This window comes from Marmota flaviventris, chromosome 6 (assembly GCF_047511675.1).
Source record: "Marmota flaviventris isolate mMarFla1 chromosome 6, mMarFla1.hap1, whole genome shotgun sequence".
NCBI classification, from domain to species: domain Eukaryota; kingdom Metazoa; phylum Chordata; class Mammalia; order Rodentia; family Sciuridae; genus Marmota; species Marmota flaviventris.
Genome location: NC_092503.1, coordinates 71,734,481 through 71,762,370, shown reverse-complemented (window position 1 = coordinate 71,762,370; position 27,890 = coordinate 71,734,481). Strand labels below are relative to the sequence as shown.

The 27,890-nt window shown below is 35.6% G+C and overlaps 1 protein-coding gene and 1 non-coding gene across 10 annotated transcripts; one reads left to right on the top strand and one right to left on the bottom strand.

The window, feature by feature from the left end:
* Positions 1-531: 531 nt before the first annotated feature.
* On the bottom strand, positions 532-27,590 carry Casp8ap2 (caspase 8 associated protein 2). Of its 9 annotated transcripts, none has more exons than XM_071613208.1 (12): positions 27,537-27,566; positions 25,743-25,802; positions 21,596-21,673; positions 20,900-20,982; positions 17,224-17,292; positions 16,560-16,660; positions 15,432-15,506; positions 13,118-13,233; positions 8,138-10,344; positions 3,982-7,117; positions 2,855-2,954; positions 532-2,232 (listed from the first exon to the last, which is right to left on the bottom strand). In XM_071613208.1, exons 4-12 carry the CDS (start codon positions 20,952-20,954, stop codon positions 2,176-2,178), a joined length of 5,916 nt encoding a protein of 1,971 aa, XP_071469309.1. In that variant the 5' UTR covers positions 20,955-20,982; positions 21,596-21,673; positions 25,743-25,802; positions 27,537-27,566; the 3' UTR covers positions 532-2,175. The 9 variants fall into 9 exon arrangements, with proteins under 9 accessions (XP_071469309.1, XP_071469313.1, XP_071469310.1 ...); XM_071613212.1 differs by lacking the exons at positions 25,743-25,802; positions 27,537-27,566 and adding an exon at positions 27,364-27,530 and having other exon boundaries at positions 532-1,128; positions 2,180-2,232; positions 21,596-21,676; XM_071613209.1 differs by lacking the exon at positions 25,743-25,802 and having other exon boundaries at positions 21,596-21,676; positions 27,537-27,580.
* Positions 26,096-26,165, top strand: Trnav-cac (transfer RNA valine (anticodon CAC)). Its single transcript has one exon. It is a non-coding gene; the product is annotated as a tRNA-Val (tRNA).
* Positions 27,591-27,890: the final 300 nt, after the last annotated feature.

The following is a 27,890-nucleotide window of genomic DNA, read 5'->3' as shown; positions in this document are numbered from 1 at the left end:
TGCTGGCGATTGAACCCAGGGCCTGTGCATATGAGGCAACTGAGCTATATCCCCAGCCCCTTATGAACTCTTTTAAGGGATGATAAAGGTGATAGTATGCACTGGAGAAAGACTGATGACCAGCACTCTAATTTATGATGGACGTCCAAAAATGACAATGGGAAAATATGCAGCCTAGAGTCTAGAGCCTAGATTGTAATTCACCAGTCCTGATACTGGAGGGGGAGGGCAAAGAAGTAATTGTTCAAACTAGTCAATCCTTATACCAGTTTTCTCCAGATTTTCACCATTTTTGTGTTCTTAATTTTATCTGTGAGGATACCTGCAGCGAGCTATGGTTCACTGTACCATTATGTGCTGTGAGAAAACAGGCCAAAGCACAGGTTGCCCCTTAATGAACTACTCATACCCATTCAGCCAGCTCACTCCCACCACAGAAGATTTCAAAATAGCTCCCCATGTCCCCTGGGAGTTTTATCTCTTTTTGTTTTAATTATTATCTAAACAATTTAAAGAACATTGTAATCAAAATATACCAGAACTTTACATGGTTTTATTATACATTACTGTTATCGAAAGCAAACTTTATACAAAAAGTTTTATACACATAAAAAATTCCTGGCTAGGCAAGGCCATTTGTGTGTACATACACACCATACACATATAGTATTTTACATCATTATAACTATACATATTTATAAATACACTATTTAAATTATTTTACAATTTACCAAAATGAAGGAAGGCAATTTAAAAAAGAATGAAAACATTAAACTAAATAGTTAAGTTTAAAATGCTACAAAACTTTCTAAAAATCGAGAAGGAAGTCATTTCTTTGAAATATCAAAACTAAGGTTTCAATACTACATTATTGTGGCTTTCATTCTGATAACAAGTTCTCATGTTTAAAAATAAATATTTTGACCAATGACAGGTAAGCAAATCAGACTGAATAAGCTGAACATGTTGATTTGAGATTAGAGTCAATAAGCAACAACATGTAGACAATCATCTAGGAATCAAAACTGATAAAACCTCCTTCTAGTTCCCCATTTAAAACATGAGGAATTCAAAGCTTCTGTGTAGTATGAAATATCAATTAAAACTCCAAGGAATTCAGCAACTTATCTGTAATGCAAGAAAATGCTAAAGTTATAACTCTATTTTTCTGGTATAACCATTTTCATGTTTTAAATGACTCTACTTGGAACATATTAAAGAGCTAGCTTTTATAGAATTGGTTGGGTAACTATTGTTAAATTCTGATTTTGTCAAGAAGTATACTACTACAAAATCATTTGAAGACCTCAATAGCAAACCAGTTGCTTTGAGAAGATACAGAAATTAACAGGTTATCTGAAGACAATAATTCACAAGTGGACTAGAAAAGGATTAATAACTCAAAAATATTTAAAATCCTTCAAACTATGATCCATGTCCAAATATGTTTTCTATTTAGATTTAACTCAAATTTAAACATTGATGTTTGGCATTCATAATTCTGACTATAAATCAACTGAAAAATATAGTGATATATTTAATATTGTTCCAATTTTTCTCCCATAAAATCCAATTTTGAGCAATTATCTGTGGTCTTAGAGAAACAAACAAAAAAACCCCGATAATTCAAAATTATTGCCTTATAAACTATACAAGAATGACTTAAAGAAATTAAGGGCATATAGGTTTGTGAAAAGTATTAATACCTTAATGTAGTAAACCCTGTCATTTATGTAGATGACAATGGATTTCATGTTCATGAGCCTGTGTTTTGTATTTTAAGGTATCACACTCTTGATAAAAAGATGCAAGAAATATTAGATGACTGTGCAAATTTCACTAGTTATGAAACATACTGCTACTCACACATATTCTTTTACTTTTTTTCATCTATAAAAATTTTATTAGTAATCATCAAATGCATTTTCCCCCACCTTAAGACTCATCAGCAATCAGAAAGTTGAGGAGAGATGCCATGCTGATCTGAACTGCAGCAGGCATCATTGAGTAGGCCCCTGCACATGAGGTGACCTTAGGTGCCTGCAATCATCCTTCAATCTGAGACTGAAGCAGGAACTCAAATGGATTGTCTCTCACCCACTATTCACATCTTCAATGACTAACAAGCCATTATGTCAAATATTTACTATACTAGTCTCGTAGTGTAAACATTAACTACCTGCATTTTGACTTTTCAAAGAGCTTCATTAGCTGCTGGAATCTTTCTGAAACCTGAAAAATTAAAAGTGATTATAAATATCTCAACATTTATCATCTTTAATGAATATTTTTGCAAAACTTCTGAAGACAGAAAAAATTATCCTCAATAAAGATATGAATGTAATATTTAGAAAAACATAATAAAGGTGAATGTTTAATTTTTCAATATTAAATTTTATTAAACTAGCAAACACTACCAAATTGCCTGATAAAATAAGCAAATGGTAAGACACAGGGTAAAAAATGAGGACCATTTCAGCCATAATTCTTCTATAATCTCCAAATTTTTTTGTTGTGTTTTGAGTACCAGGGATTGAACCCAGGAGCATTTAACCACTGAGCCACATCCCCAGCCCTTTTGATATTTTGAGACAGGGTCTTACTAAGTTGCTTAGAGTCTCACTAAGTTGCTGAGACTGGCTTTGAATTTGCCACTCTCCTGCCTCAGCCTCCCAAACTGCTGGGATTATAGGCATGCAGCATAGCACCTGGTACAACCACCAAGTTTAATAGCTCTACACACAGCCATATTTTTAAGGAGGTCAGCTACTAAAATCTACACATTTTGTTAAATCTACATATGTAGAGAAGTAACACTGGTGAACCAACAGAGATGTAAAAATTGGGTTGTTACCTGATTTGGATTTTTATTCAACTTGACAGCTAAATATGTAAACGTTTTCAGTGATGGCCCTCTTTTCTGACACTCCAATAAAATTTCCCGGTCATCATTTCTGAGGAGGAAAATTATATTTAGCTTTTATACAATTGATGCAGAAAAAGTAATATATTCCACTGCCTTAATGTCCATGAATAGAAGTGACATTTTAATTGAAACCCATAGGAAAAAGATCAGAATATTCAAAATGGTTATCTGAGAAACACAAATATAAATTATTTTACTTTTTCCTTTTTTTGTGTTACTGGGTGGGAATTGAACCTGGTGGTGCTCTACCACTGAGCTATATCCTCAGCCCTTTTTAGCCTTCAGAGTAGCTGAGATTACAGGCTATAGGCATGTGCCCCCAAACCCACCTTAAGTGAGGTCTTAAAACCTGCATTTCTTAAAAAGTTCACATAAAACTCAAAAATACACTCTATCTAACTTTACAACGATTTGTAAAGTTCTAATTTAGGGAAAAAAAATAAATTACCCAAACTCCTAGGTTTTGTTTCATCTCTTCTACCATCTGTCATTCCTTTTTTTTGTTTTGTTTTAGTTGTAGTTGGACACAATACCTTTATTTTATTTTTATGTGGTGCTGAGGATCAAACCCAGTGCCTCACGCATGGTAGGCAAGTACTCTACCGCTGAGTGACAACCCCAGTCCTGACTTTCCTTTTTTCTAAAATGTGCTTATACTATTTCCTTCCAAATGAAAAAAAAAAAAAAAGGTTTCTTTGTAACTGAAAAAACACAATGAAAATCCCTACTTTGATGGCTAATTCCCAACCCTATTTAAAAGTTATTACTACAGATTGTTCTACAGTATAGCCAGAATGTACCCTAGAATGTATCTTTAATTCTGGTCACTTTTAAAATAACTCATCACTTTTTCTTATTTTAATTAATTTATTATTGTTATTATTTATTTACTCATTTATTGCAGTGCTGAGGATTAAACCCAGAGCCTTGCACATGCTAGGGAGGCACTCTATCACTTTTCCTTATTTTAGGATGGGAAATATCTGATGACATTACAGATTAGATTGTAATTTCTTAAAATTTTCTGGTGATTAATGTCTCTACAAGATCCTTACCTTGTCCACAAAACTACAATTTCTCCCTTCTTTTTAATAATATTCTTTGCAGAAAGGCTTGTAGAATTGTTGGGTGCTATCGATGAATCCTTAATACTTGGGCTTGCCTTTAATGATGAGGGATCTTTATTCACTGTAGGGAGTTTTTTCTGACTGGTTTTCTTTTGATGACCTTCCCCACTTTCACCAGAATCTTGGCCAAGTTTGGTCTTTTCCCTCCTAATTATGTCTGTTTCCTTTCTTTGTCTTTTCTGAGAAGAATGATTTAGCATAGAAAAACTTTTTCTCTTCTTGTGAGCATTATCCAAAGCCCCAGGAAATTCTGAATCATCAGAAATTGACGTGGGCTCTGATTTTAAATCATCCTTTTTTACTTCATACAAATCAGGAGATTCTGTGGTCAAATCTATATAGTCTTCTTCAACAATGCATTCCAAAGGCCTATTTCCTATTTGCACCTTTTCTTCCTTACAGTTATCTTCATCTACACATATTACCTGATTATCCAAACCTTCAATAGCTAACACAGGATGGTTCCCTTCATTTTTACTCTCACTTGAAGCATCTTGTGTCAAATCAATAAATGTACCTATAGTATCAGGGTGTAAAGAATTATCTAATATTTGAGCATTTTGATCTAAATTGCCTCCAGAACATTCCAACTGGTTGATATTTAAAACTGTTACTTCTATGAATTCCCCCAAGTTTTTGGTCTCAGTAACTGGATCCTTTGTTAGGTCTATATATGTGTTTGGAAGATGATCCACCACAGAGTGTGGGATTTCGTCCACTGAAGGCAATTCTTCAATGCTTTCAGGCACTTTTGGTTCCCATACTTGATGCAATTTAAAACAATCACCAGTCACTTCATCACTACGACCCATTTTACCTGAAGCATCTTTAAGAAATTCATATATATCAGGAACCTGTGTTTGTATCACAGAGTCCTGTTCTTCACGTGTTGGTTTACTGCTATCAACATTGTTGTTGGAATTTTCTAATTCCAACTCTGGAGACTTAAAAACTGAGTTCTGATCTGAAATATATTCTTTTTCTGCTGCTTCATCAGCTTTCTTTCCAATTCCTGGCAAAGGTACCAATGACTCATCAGCCACATTCTGTTTAAGACCAGGGGAAGTGGATGGTGCTGCACGCCTTATTTTCACAATGAAATGATCATTGGATTTTTCCATTATGACAGCATGCATGGGTAGATTAGGATGGTACTGAAAGCCTGGAGCAACAGACCGGCTTGTCCATGATGAAGAGCAACTTGATTTACTGCTTGAGTTATCAGACTCCAGAGCTAAGTGAATATCTTGCTCAGATGCATCCTCTTCCTCAAGTAAGGCATCTTCACTAAAATGTGCACTAATAACTTCCTCTGGAGTTGAACTAGACAAAACTTCAGGTTTTAAGAAACTGAGATGACCATCTGACTTCAGAGGTGATGGTACTGTTAAAGAGACTGCAAGATCTTCAAGGAGTATGGAAGAAATGCAGGACTTACCCTTTTCTGAACTACATACATTATCTTTACTTAAAGCTGTGTTAGTAGACACTTCAAACATACAACTTTCGTCCAACACATCAGGATGAACTGGCAACGAAAGCCCTGAAGACAGAGATGGACCTTTCTCAGATGATAATAATGACCAATTATCATCACTAATCATTTTGGGACATGGAGAAGCTACCCCTGAAACTAGCTCTTCTGTTGTACAAGTTGGTATAGATTCACACTTAAGACTCTCTAGAAGCTGTTTCTCTGGCGTCTTTAACTCCCACTCAGTTTTTTCAGTACAATTAACACTGTTGTCCAAAAGATCAGAACCTTGCAACAAACTTTTAAATATTTCACCCATCTGTGCATCACTAACTAAATTAAAAGTTAGGCTGGATGCTTGCTGTTCAGTAAGAATCTCAAAACTGCGTTCTGGCTTTAAAGCTGCATGCTGGGATGTCTGTGTATCTTCTATGGTGTTGCCTTCATTTTTCCCTGGCTTTGAGGTGCTTGGACAGTTTAGTTCCAAAGAGTGCTCAGCAGACTGAGAGTTTTTTATACTATCAAAGCAAGTGCTAAAATTTCTTTTAATGTCATGCTTCACTGCGTTAAGACTGGAGTTATTCTGGACTTGATGTTTCTCCTCAGATTTTTTACCTCCCAGCAAAGACTTACAATTCACAGAGTCTTCTGGTTTGGGCAATTTTTCTCTCAACATTTTTTTGTTAGAATTATCCACATTCCTCTTCTGTGAATTTGAATACTGTCTTTTGTCTTTACAAGTTTTTTCAGATTTTCCGTCATCACTGTCACTTCCAAAGTTTATGGAATCACAAAACTTTACCAAGATTTTCTTAAGCTTTGCAAATAAATAATCAAGTTGTTCATCTACAAACTTCCACAATTTTTTTTTCATATCTGGTAGCTGTTGTTCAAATAAGCGATCAACTATGCCATTCTTCTTAACTTGCTTAAGTTTAGATTCTATAACATCACAGAGATTCTTCTGTAAAGTAGTCACTGACTTAGAGATCTTGGATAAGTCAAGGTGTTTAATTAGTGATGTAAAACTCAAAATTGCTGACTCAACAATTCTATGAAATTGTATCAGTGAAAATTTTACCTTGAATTTCATATAATTTTTCCTCACATGCTTTCTTATCACTCGCAACATATGCATTATTTCTCGGACAGAAGAGGGTGCAGCAATAATTGAAACTATCTTTTCCAAGCTGGAAGTACTCATTGTTTTATCTTTCCTCTCTGTTTTTGAAGATCTGTTAGATTCACTTGGTCTTTTATTCCATTTGCTATTGGTCTGGTGGGTTTTTACAGATGTTTTTCTATGTTCTATATCCAAATGCATGGCATTTTTCCTCCTGCCTGGGCTAGTTTTTGTGTTCTGCACTTTAGCAGAAGTTCTAGGTTTGGCAGTTCTGTCCATAATTTTTTGTGGCTTAGGATTTTCACTATCACTTATAATTTCTCCTTCTTCTAATTCATCTAAAGATGAATTCTTACAGGAAACTTCTTCTGTACATCCATCAAATTTGAGAATTGGCTTTTGATTTTCCTTATTGAGATCAGACTGACTCTTAGACATACAATTAACAGAATTTGGTGGAATCACATCTGTGAAAGAGAAAAATATATTAAAGTCACACAACCACTGAGCAGTCATTTTGCAGTTCCATCTTAAAACAAAAAATCAAATACTGAGGCAATTCATTACTTTAAATAGTCTCCTTTTAAACAGCAGAATTTTAACACCTAATACTCCTTTTCATGCTTTCTTTAGGTACTAGGGATTGAACCCAGTAACAGTTTACCACTGAACTACATCCCCAGGCCTTTTTCATTTTTATTTTTTTAAGATAGGATCTAAGTTGCTAAGGCTGGCTTTGAACTGATGATCCTCCTGCCTCCTCTTCCCAAGTTGCTGGAAGTACAGGCACAAGCCACTGAAACCAACTATACTTACTCATTTCATTTGGCTTTTACTATTCTAAAAAGAGCTTAGAAGAGGCTGGGACAGTAGCTCAGTAGTTAAGAATACATGCTTATTATGTGGTAAAGCCTGAAGTTCAATCACCAGCAATGCAAAAACCAAAAACCAAATAAATAACACTTTTCAGAAGGTGTCTGACAAGTGCAGAGTTTGATCAACTGGAGATGATCTTTCCTTCATTTTAGCATCATCACCGCCTCTATGCATGATAATGACTTTTGAACTACAAAATTATATCTGGGCTGTGCCAGGGATGTAGCTCAGTGGTAGAATGTATAACTAGCATGCTCAAATCCAGCATCAATAAATACACACATTTGAAAATGACTACAGTATTTGAAAAATCTGTTCAATCACTCTGTTTTTAATTAAGAATTAAAGGAGCTGGGGACATAGCTCAGTGGAGAGTGTATGCTTACTAGCACACAGAAGGTCCTGGGTTTAATCACTGTGTAAGGAAAAAGAAAAATTAAGAATTATCTTCATTCAGACTAAAGGCTCAATGTACACTACTAGTTAGCAAAAAGGTCTAAATAATATTATTCTCATGTTATCAAAAAAGAAAAAGCACCAACTTATCTTGCTTGTGTAATTTACATTATAAAAAAATTGAGTTGTGGAAGACATCACACGTAAGCTATTACCTTTATGAATGTTATTATACACTGGAACATGAGATGGGCTTTCCATTCTAAGAACTTTTGCTATAGGTCTCACTGGACTATTCAGAGGACTGATGGCTTCTGGAATAGGTCTCAGGTGATTAAGGTCAATGCTCAAAACTGAATTCTCATCATCATGACATAATGAGTTTGTTTCCCCAATTTCCATTCTGTGGTCCATCAATTCAATCTGCTGAAGGGAAGATGCTAAAGCCTCTTTAGGTGAGCAGGGCTCCAAATGACAAGACTTACTTTCAACCAGAGGTATATCTACAAGGGAAGGCTCAAATTTGGGGTTATCATGTTCTGAATGGACTACAGGTGAAATGCCAGTTCCTTCAATTGAAGATGGCACCTGTGTTTCACTGGTTTCAGCGACTTTACTTGCAGGAGCCTCTTTCATCTCCATACCCTCAGAAATACAAGAATTCAAACCACCTTGTCTTTTGGTATCCAATTCTAGGACAAAGTTTTGAGAAACACCCATTTGTAATACATCCATTATCACAGAGGCTTCTGCCCTTGCACCATCAACAATCTCTCCTGTTTCTGTTGATGGAAACAAGGATTCTGGTTGTTCCATTTGCACAGGTGTTGAGAAGGAAGTCTCTGTACAACAAATGGGCATTTCACAAGGCATAATATTTTCAACAGATTTAACCAGTAAACTATTATCTTCCGGTTTGCTTTCTGGAATAATGATCCTGAATTCAGACTCTGCTGGAAGAGAATCTTTTGGTTCCAGTAACTTTGATTTGTTTTCCTCTGGGATATGTTCACTGACAGAAGGCATACATGTCCCTGTTTCAGACTGTACCGAGGACTCTAAATCAAATCCACTGCTGGACTTGGGAGCATCTATTATTTTATGCTGATTATCCTGAGAAACAGGCTGTTTTTTTGCAGGAGAAAGAGTTAAGTTCAATTTTTCCATAAAACTTAATTTTAAGTCTTTATTTTTGGTTTCATTTGGACCATTCTCACCTCTCACTGCAAACTCTTTATTATCTGCTCCGTCAGAAACTTTGCTAATAGAGACTTCTCCTTGATCATTTTTTGGTTCATTCTCTTTCTTTAAATCAGTAGTGGTTTTCTTAGTTTCTTTATCAGTCTGCAAATGTTCTGAAGGTGACTTTTTGTCACTTCTCATATGCCTATTCTCCTCTTTGTTTTCTCGTTCTCTTTTCCGCTTATCTTCAGTTCTGTGCCTTTCAGGTTTTAAAGGTGTATTTTCCCTGTGGTGCATAGCATTGACTTCCTTGGAGTCCGTGTGTTTGTGAGTTCTACTGTTTGAAAGAGAAGATGAACACCTCCCATCTTGAAAACCATGACTGCTAACCCACCTGTCTCTTTTACAATCCTCCCATCCTCTTCTCTCCTCTGGATGGTATTTACTGGAATTATGAGACGATTTGATTTCAATCTTAGAATGGGGAGGTGGTGCTCGTTCAGATCTTCTCCAGTGATCCTGTTCCTTTCCTGCTGATTTAAGTTTGGGATCAACTTTTCTTTCTTCTTTGTCCTGTGATTTAAGTTCTTTTCTATTTGTATTTTGTGACCTTTCGCTTTGTCTATCTAGTTTTTTGTCATTTTGAGATTCAACTCGAGCATGTGATCTTTCCCTGGAGGTCTCCTTCTCCCAAGAAGAGCTGCTGCGTTCATTCCTGTAATCTGAATCTGTGTTACTTTTGAAATTTGAATTTTTGTTCTCAGCTTTTTGTTCACCTTTACCATGTTTCTCAGAACGTCCTTGTAGCCTTGGACTAGTTTCTGTATTCCTTGGTTCACCATCACCAGAGCTATTACTTAAATCTTTTTGTGGTCTATCAGTTCCTCTATTATACTGGCTGTGTCTAATATCTTTTCTCCCTCTTCTGTTATCCTCACTTGAGCTACCTTCACCAACTTGATAATGTGAACGTGACCATAAGCCATTGGTACAGTGCTTCTCAATGGATGTAGGCAAATGTGAAGTGTTCTTTTTTTCAGAATGTGAATTTCCTTCCTTTTCTAGGTTTGGCAATGAAGTATTATGATGTACATCTTTAGACACATCATTTCTAATTCTATGATCAGTCTTTGAACAATAATCCAAATGAGGAGATCTGGATCTAAGATCTTTTGTTTTAACTGCATCTGATGTCCTTGGAGTTTTATGATTATTTCGAAAATGTGGAAACTCAGACAATCTATTGAGAAAGAAATTAACAACAAAAAAGCAAAATTAGCTGAATAATCTTCCAAATGTTATTCACATGTGACACACTTTTAGAATTAGGAGCCTACAAAATGGCAAAACAAACTTCATGTTGTAAAAAAAGAGTGATTGGGGTTGAAGATGTAGCTCAGTAGTAGAGCACTTGCTTATTAGCATAAGGCAGGCTCTGGGTTTTATTCTCAGCACCACAGAAAAAAAGAAAGTGAGTGATTAAGAATTTACTTGTTTTGGCTGGGTATACTGCATGTGCAAGGCCCTAGGTTTAATTCTCAGCATTGGGGGTGGGGGTGGGGGATTTACCAGCTTCCAACTGAATTAGCCAGCATTCAAAATAAGGATGTCTCTTTTTCTCTCATTTGCTTTTACTTCAAAGGCTATCTATCCCAGCCACTTGCCAAACTATTTTAGTGTTCCTTACCATAGGTGCACAATCTCCAAACTAACCATCAGTTCACTTCTTATATGATAAGTGATCTATTCTTTCCCTCATTCACTCTAGTCTGACTGAAACAGAAGAATTAGAAAAGGAAAATACAAGGAAAGCTAGAAAACAGACACAATCAAAAAGTAAACCTTAATAGAATTCTCTAACCTCACTATCTATTTTGAAGACTATTCCACAGTAAAGCACAGCATAAATAGCCATCTTAAAGTGGTTCATGCTATGCAAAAATAAAAAAGAAATATAGCACTGGGATTCTTTTCTTAGGAGAATGACATGTATTGACTACTAAAAAATAAGTCTAAGTATTAAGGTTTATATTACTGTTTTGGAACACTGGTAGTTTTTCTAGCAATAAAATCAAGATAGCTCATTGTAGTTTTTGTGATCAGTTTATCTTCTTGAACTTCCATAGAGGTGACTTTTCAAAACTCACTTTTAGGCTAGGTGTAGTGTTGCATACCTGTCATCCCAATTACTAGTGAGTCTAAGGCAAGAGGATAAGTTCAGTCAGATTTGACAAGTTAGCAAGAACCTGTCTCAAAAAATGAAGACTGGTAATGGGGCTCACTGGTAGAATGACCCTGGGTTTGAAGTCCAGTAATCCAAAACAACCAAAAAAAAGGTGGGGGCTAGATGTGGTAATTTTTGCCATAGCATGATGCCCAGATTTATGCTTCAGAAGGTAGTTATCCTATGGCTGTAATACCAAGAAGAGACAAACTGGAAGCTAGAGAGAGTAAAAACAGATGCACAGATACCAACAGAAAGATCACTACCAGTTCAAATGGGAATAGAATGGTGGAAACAACTGTAGGACAAAAGAAAAAAATATCTGCAAGATCAAAAGTCATCAATAGAATGTGGTATCAATCTGGACTGGGGGAATGATGGAGATTTAAGTGTCAATGATGACCCCTATGCAGAATGACTACATGTCCCAGCTTGCCAAGCAATCTTGGCATATAATTACTGTTAGCTATTCCTTCAACTCTTACAAGTATTCTAGTATAGACTATAAATTAAATGGTCATGCAACTCCTATGTCTCTGGTTTACACTAATCAAATAAATGACAGGACAATCCACTGAGCTAGAAAACAATGAAAAAGTTTTAATGATAAATCACTTTTGTTTGAGGTCATTTAAAAAAATCTTTAAAGACAAGTATGTGCATATATAAAGTAGGTATATACATATAAATGAAACTGTTCTAGCATGGGTGAGATTGTATTATTAAGAAAATACCAACATAGCTGGGCACAGTGGTGGCTATAATCCCAGCAACTTGGGAGAGTGAGGCAGGAGGCCAGCCTCAGCAACCTAGTGAGGCCCTAAGCAACCTATCTCAAAATAAAAAATTAAAAAAGGGCTAGAGCTATAGTTCAGTGGTAAAGCACCCCTGGGTTTAATCTCCAGTACCAAAAAAAGATAATTTGATAGAGGAAAAAAAGGACAGAGGCTTGAGCTTTGAGAAATGAAACCTACAACTAATTACAGGAAGAAAACTCACTAAAACAAAATGAGAAAATATTTCAAGAAGGGATGTTGGTCAACTGTGTCAAACAATGTACAAAGGGGCCAGTTAAATGGAAGTCAAAACTGTTTGATGGATTTAGTGGAGGTGACTATTGACCAAAAAGATAGCTACTTTGGTAGACCATTGGAGGCAGATGTCAGATGGACTGGGTTCAAGAGTGAGTAAAAAGACAGGAAATGGAAACAGCCAGTTTAGACAACATTTTCAGACATTTGGTTATGAAAGGAAGGAAAGGTACAAGCTTCTCTACAACACAGATTGTCCCCAAATAAAGAACAAAGAGTGAGCAAAATAGAAAACCCACTTGAGAAATAAAAGAATACATAATTGAGACATAGTTTAAGAGCTGTTAATTAATAAGTGCACATGCTTTTTTGTGTATGTGCTAGGGATTGAACCCAGGACCTCACGCATTGCTCTACCACTGACCTACCTACACCCCAAATCCCTGCTCTCAGTATTTTAGTAATTTGGTATAGACCTAGAAAGACCCATAACATTTACACAATCTTTTCAGAAACAAAGAGTATTAGAATAAGATCCCAGGTAGTTTAGTAAATGGAATATACTCATGGAGGTATGTGGCAATGTTCTATAAATTATACATGTAAATCATTATGACAATAAACCATTAACACATTAGTTATTATTCTTACTAAATACAATAAAATATATATTTTCATTTTCCTACTGAAAGTAAAAATTATTCTGCACATCAATACCCACATAATTTAAAACATCCACATCCACCCCTTAGTTATACCTTTGGTGAAGATTATTTATTTCTTCATCTTTGCGGTTTATTTCCACTCTGGCAGTTTTGATAAGTGCTGAAATATTCTTTTTAAGAGACTGGTTTTCATTTTTTAAGCTGAAGTTCTAAAATATAAATTAATAAATACATTACTAAAGTACATATCCACAGGACTATTAATAGTACACTTATATTAGTTAGGAATTATTGAATGCTAACCATGCCGGGCATGACATCATTTTATCTTATGTAATTCTAAAAAGAAAAGCAACCCTATGAGAATTACTAGATTACTATAATTCCCATTGTACAGTCAGGGAACTAAGAGCCAGAAAAGATAGCCGGCACCAGAAAAGGCACACTTACAATAGAGTTTAAAATGTAAAAACAATAAACATCAGAAGAAATTTTTCTGCATGGGTCACTCTCTTGAAAATCAAAAGCAAAAATTGATAAGAATTTTATTACAAAAGGAGAGAAAAGGGAAATTGCATGGAAATGGAAGGAGACCCTCAGGGTTATACAAAAGAACATACAAGAGGAAATGAGGGGAAAGGGAAAAATAATACAAGGGGGAGAAATGAAGGTCAGTAGAGGGGGTAGAGAGAGAAGAGGGGTGGGGAGGGGAGGGGAGGGGGGATAGTAGAGGATAGGAAAGGTAGCAGAACATGACAGTCACTAGTATGGCAATATGTAAATCAATGGATGTGTAATTGATGTGATTCTGCAATCTGTATATGGGCTAAAAATGGGAGTTCATAACCCACTTGAAGCAAAGTGTGAAAGATGATATATCAAGAACTATGTAATGTTTTGAACAACCAACAATAAAAAAAAAAAAGAAAGAAAAAAAAAAAAAAGAATTTTATTACATTTAACAACTAACGTTAAGCCTGAAACTATGAATTAGTTCTCAGATGAACAAAGAACAAAATCTAGAGTTGACTTGTTCGGGAACAGAACAGAAAAGGAACAGAAGAGAAATAATTTTACCAAAAAGTAAAATAGGACATCAAATTCTTAATTTTTTGCAGCAGAATCACAAAACGGGTCATTTTTGCAAAAACTATGAAAGCACCATCACCATTTTTTCACAAAAATCATTCTAAATCTTTGATCCTAAAAACCATATTGTTTTAAACCACCTGTTTCTATAAATATTAAAATTTATTAGTTGGTTTAACAGATTTTTTATATTGATGCCATTTTAACAATTCAAGCAGTTTTCCTTTATCAATTTCATCAAATCAAGAAATAATGCTAAGGACTGGATATATAGCTCAGTAATAGAGCATGTACTTAGCATGGGTCAGGCCCTGGGTTCAATCTCCAGCAGAAAGAGAAAATAAACCTTCTTTATAAACTGCCAACATGTCAATTTCTATTTATAATAACAACAAAAAAGTAGGGCTGGGGTAGAGTACTTGCCCAGCATGATGAGGCCCTGGATTTGATCCCCAGTATCACCAGAAACAAAAAAAAAAAACAAACCCCAGCTTCTTTATATAAATGACCAACATTTGAGCATAACTTCTATTTGTAACAACAATGACAACAAAAAGTACACTTTTTCAGAAGAAACTGGGTCTCACTATGTTTCCCAGTCTGATCCTGAAGTGGGTTTGAATGATCTTCCTGCCTTCAGCCTCTTTAGTAGCTGGGACTGCAGGGACCATGCAAGGGCCAAGCTGGTTGGTCTTGGGGATTGAACCAAGGTATTTTAAAATTTTGATTTAAAAAGTTAACAAGGTTTATAGTAGCTCAATTCATAATAGCTAAATTATGGAACCAACCCAGGTGTCATTCAATAGATGAATGAATAAAGAAAATATGAATGAATAAAGAAAAAATGGAATATTACTCAGCTTTAAAGAAGAATGAAATTATGGCATTTGCCAGTAAATAGATGGAGCTAGAGAATATCATGCTAAATATTTGTCAATTTTTTTTTTGGGGGGGGGGGACCAAAGGCTAAATGTTTTCTCTAATATGCAGATGCTAATTCACAATAAGGCAAGGAGCACTAGAGAAGAACAGCATTACCTTAGATTAGACAGAGGGAAGTGAGGAAGGGGAGGGGAGAAGATGTGGGGATAGAAAAAAATAGTAGAACAAAACAGACATTACTCTATGTATATATGTGACTACATGACCAATATAATTCTAAAACATGTACACTCAGAAAAATGAGAAATTATATCCAATCAATGTATGATAAAAAAGTGCATAAATGCATTGTCATGTATAACTAATTAAACCAAGTTAAAATTAAAAAGGTGAAAAAAAAGTTAAGGCAAAAATAAAAGATTCATTATAATCCCACCTGTGTCTGTATTTCCTTAAACTTTTTCATCAGCTCTTTCATCTGCAGCTGACATTTTCCATATTCTACCTGTAACTGTAAAATATAAAAAGATTAATTTAAGCATCATACTAAAATATTTTCTTAGCTTAAATGACATTTCAAAATATTCAAAATTTTACAAACCAATCCTCGAAGAGGAATATGTCTACTAAAAATAAAGGCTGAGATTGTAGCTTAGTAGTAGAGTGCTTGCGTAGCAAGTGTGAAGCATTGAGTTTGATTCTCAGCACTCCATATAAATTAATAAAATGAAGGTCCATCAACAACTAAAAAAAAGTATTTAACAAGATACTAGTTCTTGAAGTTTGGTCTACCAATAATTAATTTTTTAAAGTTTCACATTCAACCTTTAAATCTTAAACTTCAAATATGGTAGAAACTTCTTTCATTTAAGTCTCAAGACATATTATACAATATAACTTAGTACAAATCATAAAAAAATAAAAATGTTATATTACACTGTAGCTATCTGAGTAAGGTTTTATATACTGAGACATTCAAATTTAGCCAAGCAAAATTGTAACTAAATTTAAACAAGTATTCAGAAAACATTCCTTTAAAAAGCAGGTCTGAAGGCAGAAACTGACTTAAATATTCTTTGGGTTTTTTTTTTTTTAACTGGGGATTGAACTTAGGAGCACTCAACCACTGACTGAGCCACATCCCCAGCCCTATTTTGTACTGTATTTTATATATATTTAGTTATAGGTGAACACAATAACTTTATTTTATTTTTTTATGGGGTGTTGAGGATCGAACCCAGTGCTTCACGCATGCTAGGCAAGCGCTCTACCACTGAGCCACAACCCCAGCCCTCTATTTTGTATTTTATTTAGACAGGGTCTCACTGAGTTGCTAAGTGCCTCACTTTTGCCGAGGCTGACTTTGAACTCTCAATCTTTCTGCTTCAGTATCCTAAGCTTCTGGGATCACAGGCAGAAGCCACTGTGCCCAGTTTTAAATAAATACTTTTAACCTAAGAATTAATTCTTAAACACAAAATATTTAATCAATAGTAAGTTGCTGCCTGCTTTTGGGGAGCTACAAGAGTAAACAAGTATCATTAGTAATTGTGGTAACGCATACATCATTGTACGTTGCCTCCTTTGCAGTTCCTTCTTCAGTCAGGATCTCTTCATACAAATCCAAACAATTTCGAGATGGCACACAGGATTTGGAAGTGCTGTCTAAAACAAACAAAAACCCTTTACGTTAACATATTAGGCTTCTTGATGTTATGTCTACCTCTATATATTTCTCCCTCTACTATATTTAATTCAAATATATACTGATTTCACAGATGACAGGTGAAATGTTGATTTACCTAAAATCAAACATGATAATCATATTTCTTCAAAACACTGGGAGATCTAGCATGAAAAAGGTTTCTAATTTAGATAGGTCCTAGACTCTCTGCATATCATTCTTATTGACACATTTGAAAATATTTATTAACTTTTCAAATGTTCTAATATCTTGCAACCAGTGATAGGAATAAGCAATAACATGCATAGACAACAACACCCATGGCATTTCAAAGAACAAAAAACATTTAAATCTGAGACTTGATTGATTGACAAAACTGTATGCTAATTTGCTTTACTGATCAAGGTTTGGGCAATAAGAAAATTACCTGAGTGTAATCATTTCAAAGAATGGGCAAATTTAGAAGCCATTAGGTTATTAGGAATTGCTAACAACAACAACAAAAAACCTAATAAAATGAGATTATTTCATGGAATTTACATACCAGAAACAGCATTGTCCAACCCAGCATATATGTCCAGTGAGCCTTCATCATTATTTTTAAGAGGAGAAGCTGCAAGAACAGCAAAGATTAGTTAAAACTGACTTTATAAACTAAGGTTTCTTTCCCAGTCCAGGAAAAGATTTTTTAATTTTGCTCCAAAAAAGACAAGCTTTTCTACATACCGATAAACAGAAAGATTTCTGCACTAGATTTGTAGATTTGTAACTTTACTTCAGATTTTAAAAATTTCCTTTCAAATAAATACTAATGAGAAGGTTTTAATTTCAGTAATAACAGACTGGTTTTTATCAAATCAATCTGCAGATAACAAGTATAAATGCTAAATAAAACATTAAAAGCTATCTGAAGAGTCAGAGAACAGGCCAAAGCAGGAAAAAACTGAGAATGTATAAGATCTTAGATATCTAGCACTACAGGGATTGGAGGGATAGGAAGACTATCTGAAAGAAGACTATATGAGTTCCCCATTTTCCTTTTTTTACTGCTTTTTGTTGAAGGACAGGTCCAGGTTGCTCTAGGTAGAGCTACACTAAGCATTGAAAAATCAGATGGAAACCTCCAGTCTTTTTTTTTTTTTTAAACCAGGGATTGAACCCAGGGGTTCTAAGCAACATCCCCAGCCCATTTTATGTTTTATTTTGAGACAAGGTCTTACTGTCTTAGAGCCTCATTAAGTTGCAGAAGCTGGCTTTGAACTTGTGATCCTCCTGCCTCAGCCTCCAGAGCAGCTGGGATTATAGGGATATGCCCCCATATCCAGCTGAAACCTCTAGTCTTAATGGCTTGAAGAACAGAGGAAAAACTACTGAGTTGACAACACCAATTAGAAGGCAAGAGAGGAAATCCAAAAAGCCAAGGAGGAATTTCTCCAAATTCTGCCCCAAATATCTGGGTGACCTCCACAAAAGGTAGAACTCCAAAATAGATAGCTAAACTATCTGAACAGAGATTTCAGTTGTTATCCACCTCAAGGGAGATGAAAGTTTAAGTTCAGCTACATTAAATTTGCTAAAATTAAGAGAGGAATATATCAGATAAAATAATTTAGAGGAATATAACAGAACCCAGTGTCATATCATTCATAATGTCACAAATATAATCCAAAATTACTATACAGAAAAATATCAGCCGAGAAATACAAACAAAAATAACCACATGGAAAAAAAAAACTAAAACTGGTAACTGGATATTTAAAAAAAAACAAAAAGTCACTGGATGTACTTTATAAAAGAGCCAGTGAACTATGTAAATCAATAGAAACTACCCAATCTGTAGAAAGAAAGCAAAAGACAAAGGGAGAAGCAGCAAATCTTAGTGATCTATAGGATATCAAAAATTATCTATAGATATCACATAATGTTAATCTGGAGTCCAGAAGGAAATGGAAAATAAAGGGAAAATGATACACTGGGATGCTAAAGTACACTAGATGGAGTAGTAAGGTAAATGACTATAAACAATTGAGTAAATATACAGTATAATTTTTCCTCTTAATTTCTTAGTTCCTAATTCATTAAGATGTATAGGACTATTTAAAGTAAAAATTATAGCACTGCATTTTGGGCTGTGACTACTATAAAATAAAGAACAAGATAGAAGATAAATCCAACTATAAGATTCTATATTTTATGTGAAAAAGTACAATTCTAATAAACAGACTATAAAATGTTAAAGACCTATCATACAATCCCTTGAACAACCACTGAAAATAATGCAAAGAGATATAACCAAAAAGATTATATATAACTTAAAATGGAATTTAAAAATATACTCAAAGTAGAATGTATATTGGAATTGTCATTATTTTTTAAATGTATGTAGAAATGTAATTCAGTGGTAGAGTGCTTGCCTGCATGCACAACACCTTGGGTTCAATCACTAGCACTGCAAAGAGAGGGGGGGGAAAAAAAAAAGAAGTATAAGCAAGGACAGGAACTTGAGAGTAATATACAAAAATGAAAAGAGCTGTATCAAGCAAATGAGATTAACCATGTAGTTCTGTCCTTCAAAATTTTAATAAGGTTGTAGATGTAATAAAATTTATTTATTTTGTGGTGCTAGGGATTGAACACAGGACCTCAAGCATGCTAGGCAAGCATTTCACCACTGAGCCATATCCCCAGCCCAGATGTGATAAAATTTAACTATTTGAGAATCCAGATGAAAGATAAAGATGTTCATTATATTACAGATTCAATTTTTCTGTAGGTTTACAGTATTTTTTAAAAAATCATAAGAGAATTGCAACTTGAAACTACATCAGCAAAAATAATCAAGTTACACTGAACAGTATTACCCAGACTGGTTATGATGACATTTGATATAAGCCCTTCCATATCTATGAATAATATTTTTTATGATGTTAGGGATTGAACCTATTATTGGCATGTTAAGCAAGTAGTCTATCATGAGCTACATCTCCACCCCTATGAATATTTTTAAAAACATTCTAAGTAAAAGTAGAATTCTACCAAACCCACCTATCTTTTCACTATAGCATTCATAATTCTCATTCACAATATGCATCTATAGTCTTAAAAAAATGTAATGAGGTCACAACATAACTATAAGAAAAAAATTAAATAATAATGTTATATCAGGATTTGGAAGTTTATCTTCTGCATATTATCTAAGATACTTTTATTTAGTGCTAGAGATACAGCTCAGTGGCAGAGCACTTATATACCACATATGTGAGGCCTTGGATTTTATTCCTAGCACCATCAAAAACAAAACAAAACAACAAAAAAGACAATAAAAAAACTTTTTATGAGCTTATTTTACTACCGGGTCTTCGTTTTCTCTTGTTCAAACTAACCATTCATTGTGACTGTTGTTTTTTTCTCTGAAAAACATTAAACAAGAATAAATGCACTTACTGAAAATATTAACTACAAGAGTAGTGAATACTTATTTTGGATGTCAATGGCATTTATTACCATTCATATTGGCAAAACTGCTAACTTGATTACATTTAGAAGTTAGAAAGGATATGATAAAAAGATCAATTGGGTTTTGTGGTGCACACCTGTAATCCCAGCTCCTCAGGAGACTAAAGCAGGAGAATAACTCAAGCCTTAAACTCAAGGAATTTAAGGGTAGTTTGAAGAACACAGGATGACCCCATTTCAGAAAAAAAAAAAAAATAAGAGTTGGAAATATAGGACCATAGCTCAGTGCTACAGTGCTCAATACTATGTGTGAAGCCCTGGATCGTCAGTACCATAAAAACAAACAGAAAAAGGTTCACATTTACTAAGCACTACTTATGACCCAAGCATTTTATTGTATTAATTTACTTATGTGAAGAGAGAAAAGGATACTAATGGCAGTTTACCATGAGGGTAAGTAAATGATTTGAAATTTAAAAACTGAGGCGGGCTGTGGCTCAATGGTAGCACACTTGCCTGGTATGTGTTAAGCACTGGATTCAATTCTTAGGACCACATATAAATAAATAAAAGTTTATCAACAACTAAAGAAAAAAAAAAATATATATATATAAAGTAAGTGAGGCTGGGGTGTTGCTCAGTGATAGTGCGGTGTGTGTGCTTAGCATGCACAAGATCCTGATTCAATAGCCAGCACCAAAAATTTTAAAAATAAGTAAATGGAAAGTCAGTCAATTTAGAAAGACAATTAAAAGTAACCTTACCAGAAAAGACATCAAATAAACTTGTTCCATCACCATTGTCATCATCTGCTGCCATGATCCTATTTCCTTTTGAGAGTTGCCATCTAAGGTATTAAAAATAAAGATTTTCCACTGTTAAAATCAACCTCACAATTCAGAAAATAAACCTAGCTTCAAGTCAAAAAGCAGCTTTTAAATTTGGAAATACTAATAAGTTTACTCTCTAACATACTAAAAAAACAGACTCATGATAATAAAAAATATGCCTAGCCAGGAGGTAGGCACACACCTGTGGATCCTACCTATATGAGAGGTTGTGATAGGAGGATTGCCAGTTTGAGGCCAGACACTAAATTTAGTGAGACCCTGTCTCAAAATAAAAAATAAAAAGGGCTGTGGATGTAGCTCAGTGGTAAAGCTCCCCTGAGTTAAAAAAAGATATCATCTGGGCAAAAGTCAAAACTATAAAAAGAAAAAGTGTTAATAAGATTAAAACCACACACAAAGTAAATGATACTACGTTTATAAAACAGATCAAAATATACTAACACATCCAAAGCCTTGGGTTTAATCTCCAACAATGCTTGAAAAAGAACCCACAAAATACAAATCTAATTTTTGACTAAAATAAGAACCATCACCATTCTCACCAAACACATACACACATTAATATTAGTAAGAAAGGTTGGGGATGTAGCTTAGTGGTAGAGTACTTGCCTAGCATATGTGATGCCCTGGGTTCAATCCATAGTATCACAAGAACTATACACACTTGCACACAATCCCTTAGATCCACTGCTAAAAAAAAAAAATGGGCAAAAAAAAAAAAATTAAAAAGAGGGGAAAACATCTTTAGAACCAAAAGAATTTAACTTCAATAATAATGAAGATAATGCAAATTAAGACAATGAGATATCATGTATAGAAAAGCAGTGATGTAGTCAGGTCTGACTACTTGGCTTACAAAGGCATTAGCGTGCAGTCTAGAAATCTGGACTTCATGAGGATTCCTACTATTTCCAGAACTGATAACAAGTGGCTTACCATATCTAAACTGTTCATACAAACAAAATGGTTTATGCTAAATACCTGCTTTCTTTCTAGAAGTCTAAAACTTTGATAAGTACAAGGAGGGGCATTTCATAGCATCAGCCCCTAATAAAAACCCTCCATAAAGGAGATCAGGAAAACCCTCTTTAACCACTTTACTATATAAGGAGATAGTGAAAAGACATCATCTTTAAGCAACCAGAACCTCATCAGAGATCCAAGTCTTTTGTGGACTTTTCAGCCTCCACAACTGTGATTAGTAAATGTTTGTTGTTTATAAGACAATCAGTGTATGGCATTTTGTTATAGCAGCAGCCTGATCAAACTAAGACAAATAAAGAGCCCAAACCATAAGTAAACAGCAATAGGATTTTTAACAAACTGAATGCAGCACATAAGTACCACTCAGATCAAGAAACAGATCATTTTCAGTACCCTAGAAACCCTCCTCATGTACCCTCACAGCCACTATTCATTCCCAAATCTTGAAAGATGTACAAAGAACAAAAGCATATACATTGCTGGTAACTTGCTCTGTAGATGTAGTATCTGCATGTCTATGGAGGATTAGGGAATATCAGTAAGGATGTGTACAGATTCTACGTGAGAACACCATTAGCAAAACGTTGAAAGAAAGCTTGATTAGGATAAACACATAGAATTGTAAATAAATACCTTGGTTGGAATGTACCTCAGGTAGAACAAAATTGGGAGACAGACTGTCAAATTCATTAATGTCACACAGAAGATACTAAACATCAGAACAAGAAATCTGAGCTTGATCATTTAGAGCACAGGAGCACGGAAGTGAGAACCTGTTCTTCACATTTTCTAGCTTCTAGAAGCTGCCTGCATTTCTTTGCTGGTGCTTCTTCCTCCACCTTCAAAATCAACAATGACCTATCTTCTTTCCTTTTCAACCTCAGCTTCTCAAAGTCACATTTTCTCTTTGCTTCTGTCATTCCATTGACTTTCCTAGCTCCTGCCCTCTGAGTCCTTCTTATAAGGACTTGTGTGAGCATAGTGGGACCACTTGAATTATCTAGAAAATACTCTCCCCACTTCAAAATCCTTAGTTACATCTGCAAAGTCTATTGCCATTTAAGATAACATATTCACAGGTACTCAGGATTAGGAAATGGGTACCTTTTGGGGCCATTATTTGGCCAACCACACTAAAGAACTCATTTTAAAATTTTAGTTAAATAGCCACATGTGATCAAATATACTACACTGGATAATAGACCATGAACTATCTGAAGGCAGGGATCAAGTTTTATTAATCTCTGTATTCCTGACACTAATATACATACTTGAAGATGTTTACTATACAAACAAGGAAATGGGCCAAAAAAGACTAAACCAGCCAAAATAAATATCTAAGTCCATGAATTGAAGCACATAGTTTATTCTTAAGAAAATTCCACTGGCTTCACACAGTCTACTTAATTTCATTTACCATGGAAAACTCACATCTAAAGGATTTCATAGAATTGTGGTTATTACAATTTCAGTAACTATAAATGCCTTTTGAGTACTTGTAAAAATGTTTAGTTTCTTAAGGTTATGAACTCCTGGATATCATCAATCTTATTTTCAATAACTGAACAAGCATAAATTATCTCTTTGGGTTAAACTATTGGACAAAAAAAAGTTAAAAAGAGCAAGTATCACCACAAAACGTAGGGGTACTAAAACAGATTTATAGTCAGCCCTGTTGCCTCCTCCAGGGGCCTGAAAACTAGGGACTACCTATACTAAAATACAAACCAATAGTCAGCAATAAGATGGTAAATAAATACATTCCTGTAAGTAATCAAGTCTAAAACAAAGAGATCATCAATATCTACTCACTTCTTAACATCTCTATTTCTTGAAGTAACCCTACCATTTCCAAATAGCCTACTTACACTACCTTTGCAATATTTCTCCCATTTATGCCCATTCTTGCCATTTCAATGTGTTCCAGGCCCTCCCTATTGCTATCTAATTTTCTCCCTACTCCAAATACATGTTGCAAACAACTATTGGATTAATATCACCTCTTGTTCAAAATTTTTCCATTACTTCCCATTATCTAGTGAATAAAGTCCATACTTCCTTAAGGAGATAGTGAAATACACTGATATCTACTTTTCTAGTCCTATCATTCACTATCCCAGAGTTTCCAAAAATCCATTTTATGTCCAATTAAATTTTGCTCCAGTTTACAAACACACTTACTGACACTATCACCCCATAGCTCTTCCTCACATCTATCTGAGTTTACAAGCAAGTACAAGATGTGAATACCCAGATTAGAATATGTGAAGCCAAGATTAAAATGTGAGTTTTCAAAAAGTCAGGAGACAGGGGAAGAGGTTTATCTCAGTGGCAGAGAAGTTGCCTAGCATGCCTAGTTTGAGCCCCAGGACTAGCGGGGGGGAAAAAAAGGTTGGGAATACACTAATGATTAAGATCCAGTAGGGATTGGGAGAACCACTGAAGATTTCAAAGCAAGAGAACATCAGTCAAACCTGCACTTCAGAAATTTAACTCTAGCAAGAATATGGAAAATATTAGTGGCAAGCACAATAGGGAAGGCTTACCAAAATAGCGCAAGTAATAGTAAGAAGTCATTCTAAATTATTTTTAGTGGAAATAAAGACAAAGAACAGATTTGAAAGATTTCTGTGGCACAATAAACAAGATTTAATGGATAGTGTATTCAAATGTCCCCTGTTCCCTATTTCAAATTGTTTTTCACGCCACAACCTGAGCTGTCTTTTCAAAATGCAAATTTAATTAAGTTCCCTCCTCTGCTTAAAACCTTTCAGTACTTCCTGATGATCTTAGGATAAATTTTTCTCACAATTTTTTTAAATACTCTTTTTAGATGTTAATGGACCTTTATTTTATTCATTTATTTATATGTGGTCCTAAGAATCAAACCCAGTGCCTCACAATGCTAGGCAAGTGCTCTACCACTGAGCCACAACCCCAGTCCTCACAATTGTTTTTAAGACCCTGCATAACCTGGCCTCTAACCATCCTACTGATGTTACTTAGAGTCCTCTCTATTCCCCAGCAATCTATGCTCTGACTGACTATATTGGCTTTAACTCCTTGAACATGTTGTTTGTTCCTTCTCATACCGAATATTCTACAGAGCACTCTTTGCTCAACACCCTACCTTTATTTAACTCTTCGATATTTTGGCTTAAGTAATGTTGATCATCTCCTGGCCACTCTCTCTGCCTACTAGGTCATGTCCTTAGTAATATTTTCATATATATCACTGTGTCCTTTCTCTATCTGACTTCTCATAGCTCACATTTACATTTTTGTGGGATTCCTGGAGAAATGACCATATTATCCACTATACTGAAGCTCTATGAAGACAAAGACCATCTCCATTTTGTTCACCACTATATCCCCAGCTCTCAGCACAGGGTCTGGTGGGTTGTTAAATAATAAAAGAATATTGTTTGAATTAATGAAATTTCCGATTTCTTAAACTCTTTGAAGTTTCTAGCTTTGAGAGCAAGGTCATAATTTTAATAGCAATGAAGAAACAAAGATATGAATTATCTGTATAACATCTAGATGGAGATGTCTAATAGAGGGCTGGAAATAGTATGTTGCACAAAAGAGAAGGCATGGTAGGTATTATGATTTGGAACTCATCAGCATCTTGGTAATACCTGGGGTTACGCTCTTGAAATCACAAAGGCAATTGACTCTCCTAGAAAGAAGGGGAGGAGGGAGAAGAGAAAGAAGTATGTACAGTATTAGATTAGTTGGGAAAAAGAAAGTTTTTTACACTTGCTCTCACCTTCTCCCATTTGAGGATCTCAATATACAATGAGACTTACTACTAACGGGAGTGGTGCACCTGTGAAAAGCAGAGACAAAATTTTTAAACCTGAGAACCATAATGATTAAAAAGAGCTGTTAGCTGGGGGTGTAGCTCACTGGTAAAAGGACATATTTAGCATGTTCAAGACCTTGAACCCAAAGCTGGCTTCAATCCCTGTATTGTAAACTCAATTACTCACACATAATTGTTCTATTCAGATATGAAAGCAAAGTAGATAAGGATAAACTAGTCTTTTTGACAGGACAATGTTTTAAAAGGTGGTCTGAAGGAAGTTTTATTTTTTAAAAATTGCAACAAAAGGGGCTGAAGATGTAGCTCAGTTGGTAGAGTGCTTGCCTCACATGCAGAAGGCCCTGGGTTCAATCCCCAGCAACACCACCACCACAAAAAAAAAAAAAAAAGAGCAACAAAGCAAGCATTTGTAGAGAATAATAGAAAAAAGCCAGGGATGGAGACAGCATATTAGACTCCAAGGATGTGTGAGGGGAAGATACTAACAAAAGTTATCGTATACTGAATATTTTTTTTAACTGAACACAGATTTATTTTGGTCATTATTTACTAAACACAGCAATAATAACTATTTACAAAGCATTTACATTGTATTAGGTGTTTATATAATCAAGAGATGATTTAAAAGCATACAGGAGAGTGTTTTAAAAGTATACAGAACAGTGTCATATACTATGTATTTATTATGAGCGAAGTACTGACCTAAATGCTCTAAATACATAAATGACTTGCCTTGAATCTCCCTTAATGTCATATGAGGACCATATTATTCTTTTTTCTCATTTTACAGATGAGGACTATTAAGACACAGACTATTAAGAAATTTGCCCAAGGTGAACAGCTGGTCAGTCTCTAAACCCAGAGGACCAAAATCAAGAATATATATTACAACACGAATATACGTGTATCTACACATATAAATGTGCGTGTGTATACACACACACATAAAAGGTCATTTTCTCTTGTAAAACGTCAGGAAATTCAAGGAAAAAATAATTTGGGGGAGGGAAGTGAATAAGAGAATTCTTGTCCTAGTAGCCTCTGTCCCTCTTGAAAAGGCGTGGTGGGAGATGGGGGATGGGTCTTGAGGACTGGCCAAAGTTTTGATGCTGGTGCTGTGAATAAGAAAGATCAGGGGCTAGTCAAAAAGTCAAGGGTCAAAGTCAAATTAATCCTAAAACACAAACGCTGAGATTTCTGCGAATTCTACATTCACATCTTAGTTACTGTGTGTTAGGTTTTGGTTACTGTGGTTTTAGGTGCTGTATTGACCAAGACAAATAACTTCTCTCGGTATAACAGTTTCGGAAACAACCAACATAGTGATCACCTGACACTGGAAAAACCATTTTTCCAGAGAATCCTACCCAAAAGCTTTTAAGAGTGTGTACCAAAGCCAGATTGGATGGGGGGAGGGGCGCGAAGAGTGGTCGAAAGAGCAATTCCTCCCTGCGTTCGCTCCCAACCCCCTCCCGGACCCTCTCCTGGGAACGTCCAGGGACAGCAGAGCGACGCAGAGTGGGAGCCACAAAGGTGCACCCCGGGGCTAGGGGAACGTGGCTACCTGCGGTCCACAGACGTAAGGTGCGGCCCTTACTCCAATCACTTAGTCGTTTTAAATGGGCTTCCCCCGACTCACTGTCTTCCCGGGCGCAGCCAGTCTCGGTTTTGGAGACTACAGCACCATAGAGCCTCTTCCTGCAGCCCGGCTCAAAGCGGGTCCCCACGGCAACTTACCCGCCCTGCCCGGCCCAAGACAGCCCGGGTTCCCTTCTGGACGCCGAGTTCTCTTTGGCATCTCCACCAATACCAACGCGCAATGAGGACGCGGAGGCGGGACGAAGGGCTCAGAACCAATCATATCAGACGCAAAGCACGTTCCGGCGCACACAACTAGTTCCCGCCTTTGGAAAGAGGGAAAAAAAACACGGTTGGCGCCAAACTCCTGTAATCTTCTGCGGGACTTAAGGGGAAAGGGGCGGGGCATAAGGAGGCGAGGACGAGGACGGGGCGGAGCGAGGCCTTACTACGGAAGGGGCGGGACCTGAGCGGAAGCAGCAAAAGCTCTGGGAGGCTCTTTAATGAAAGGGG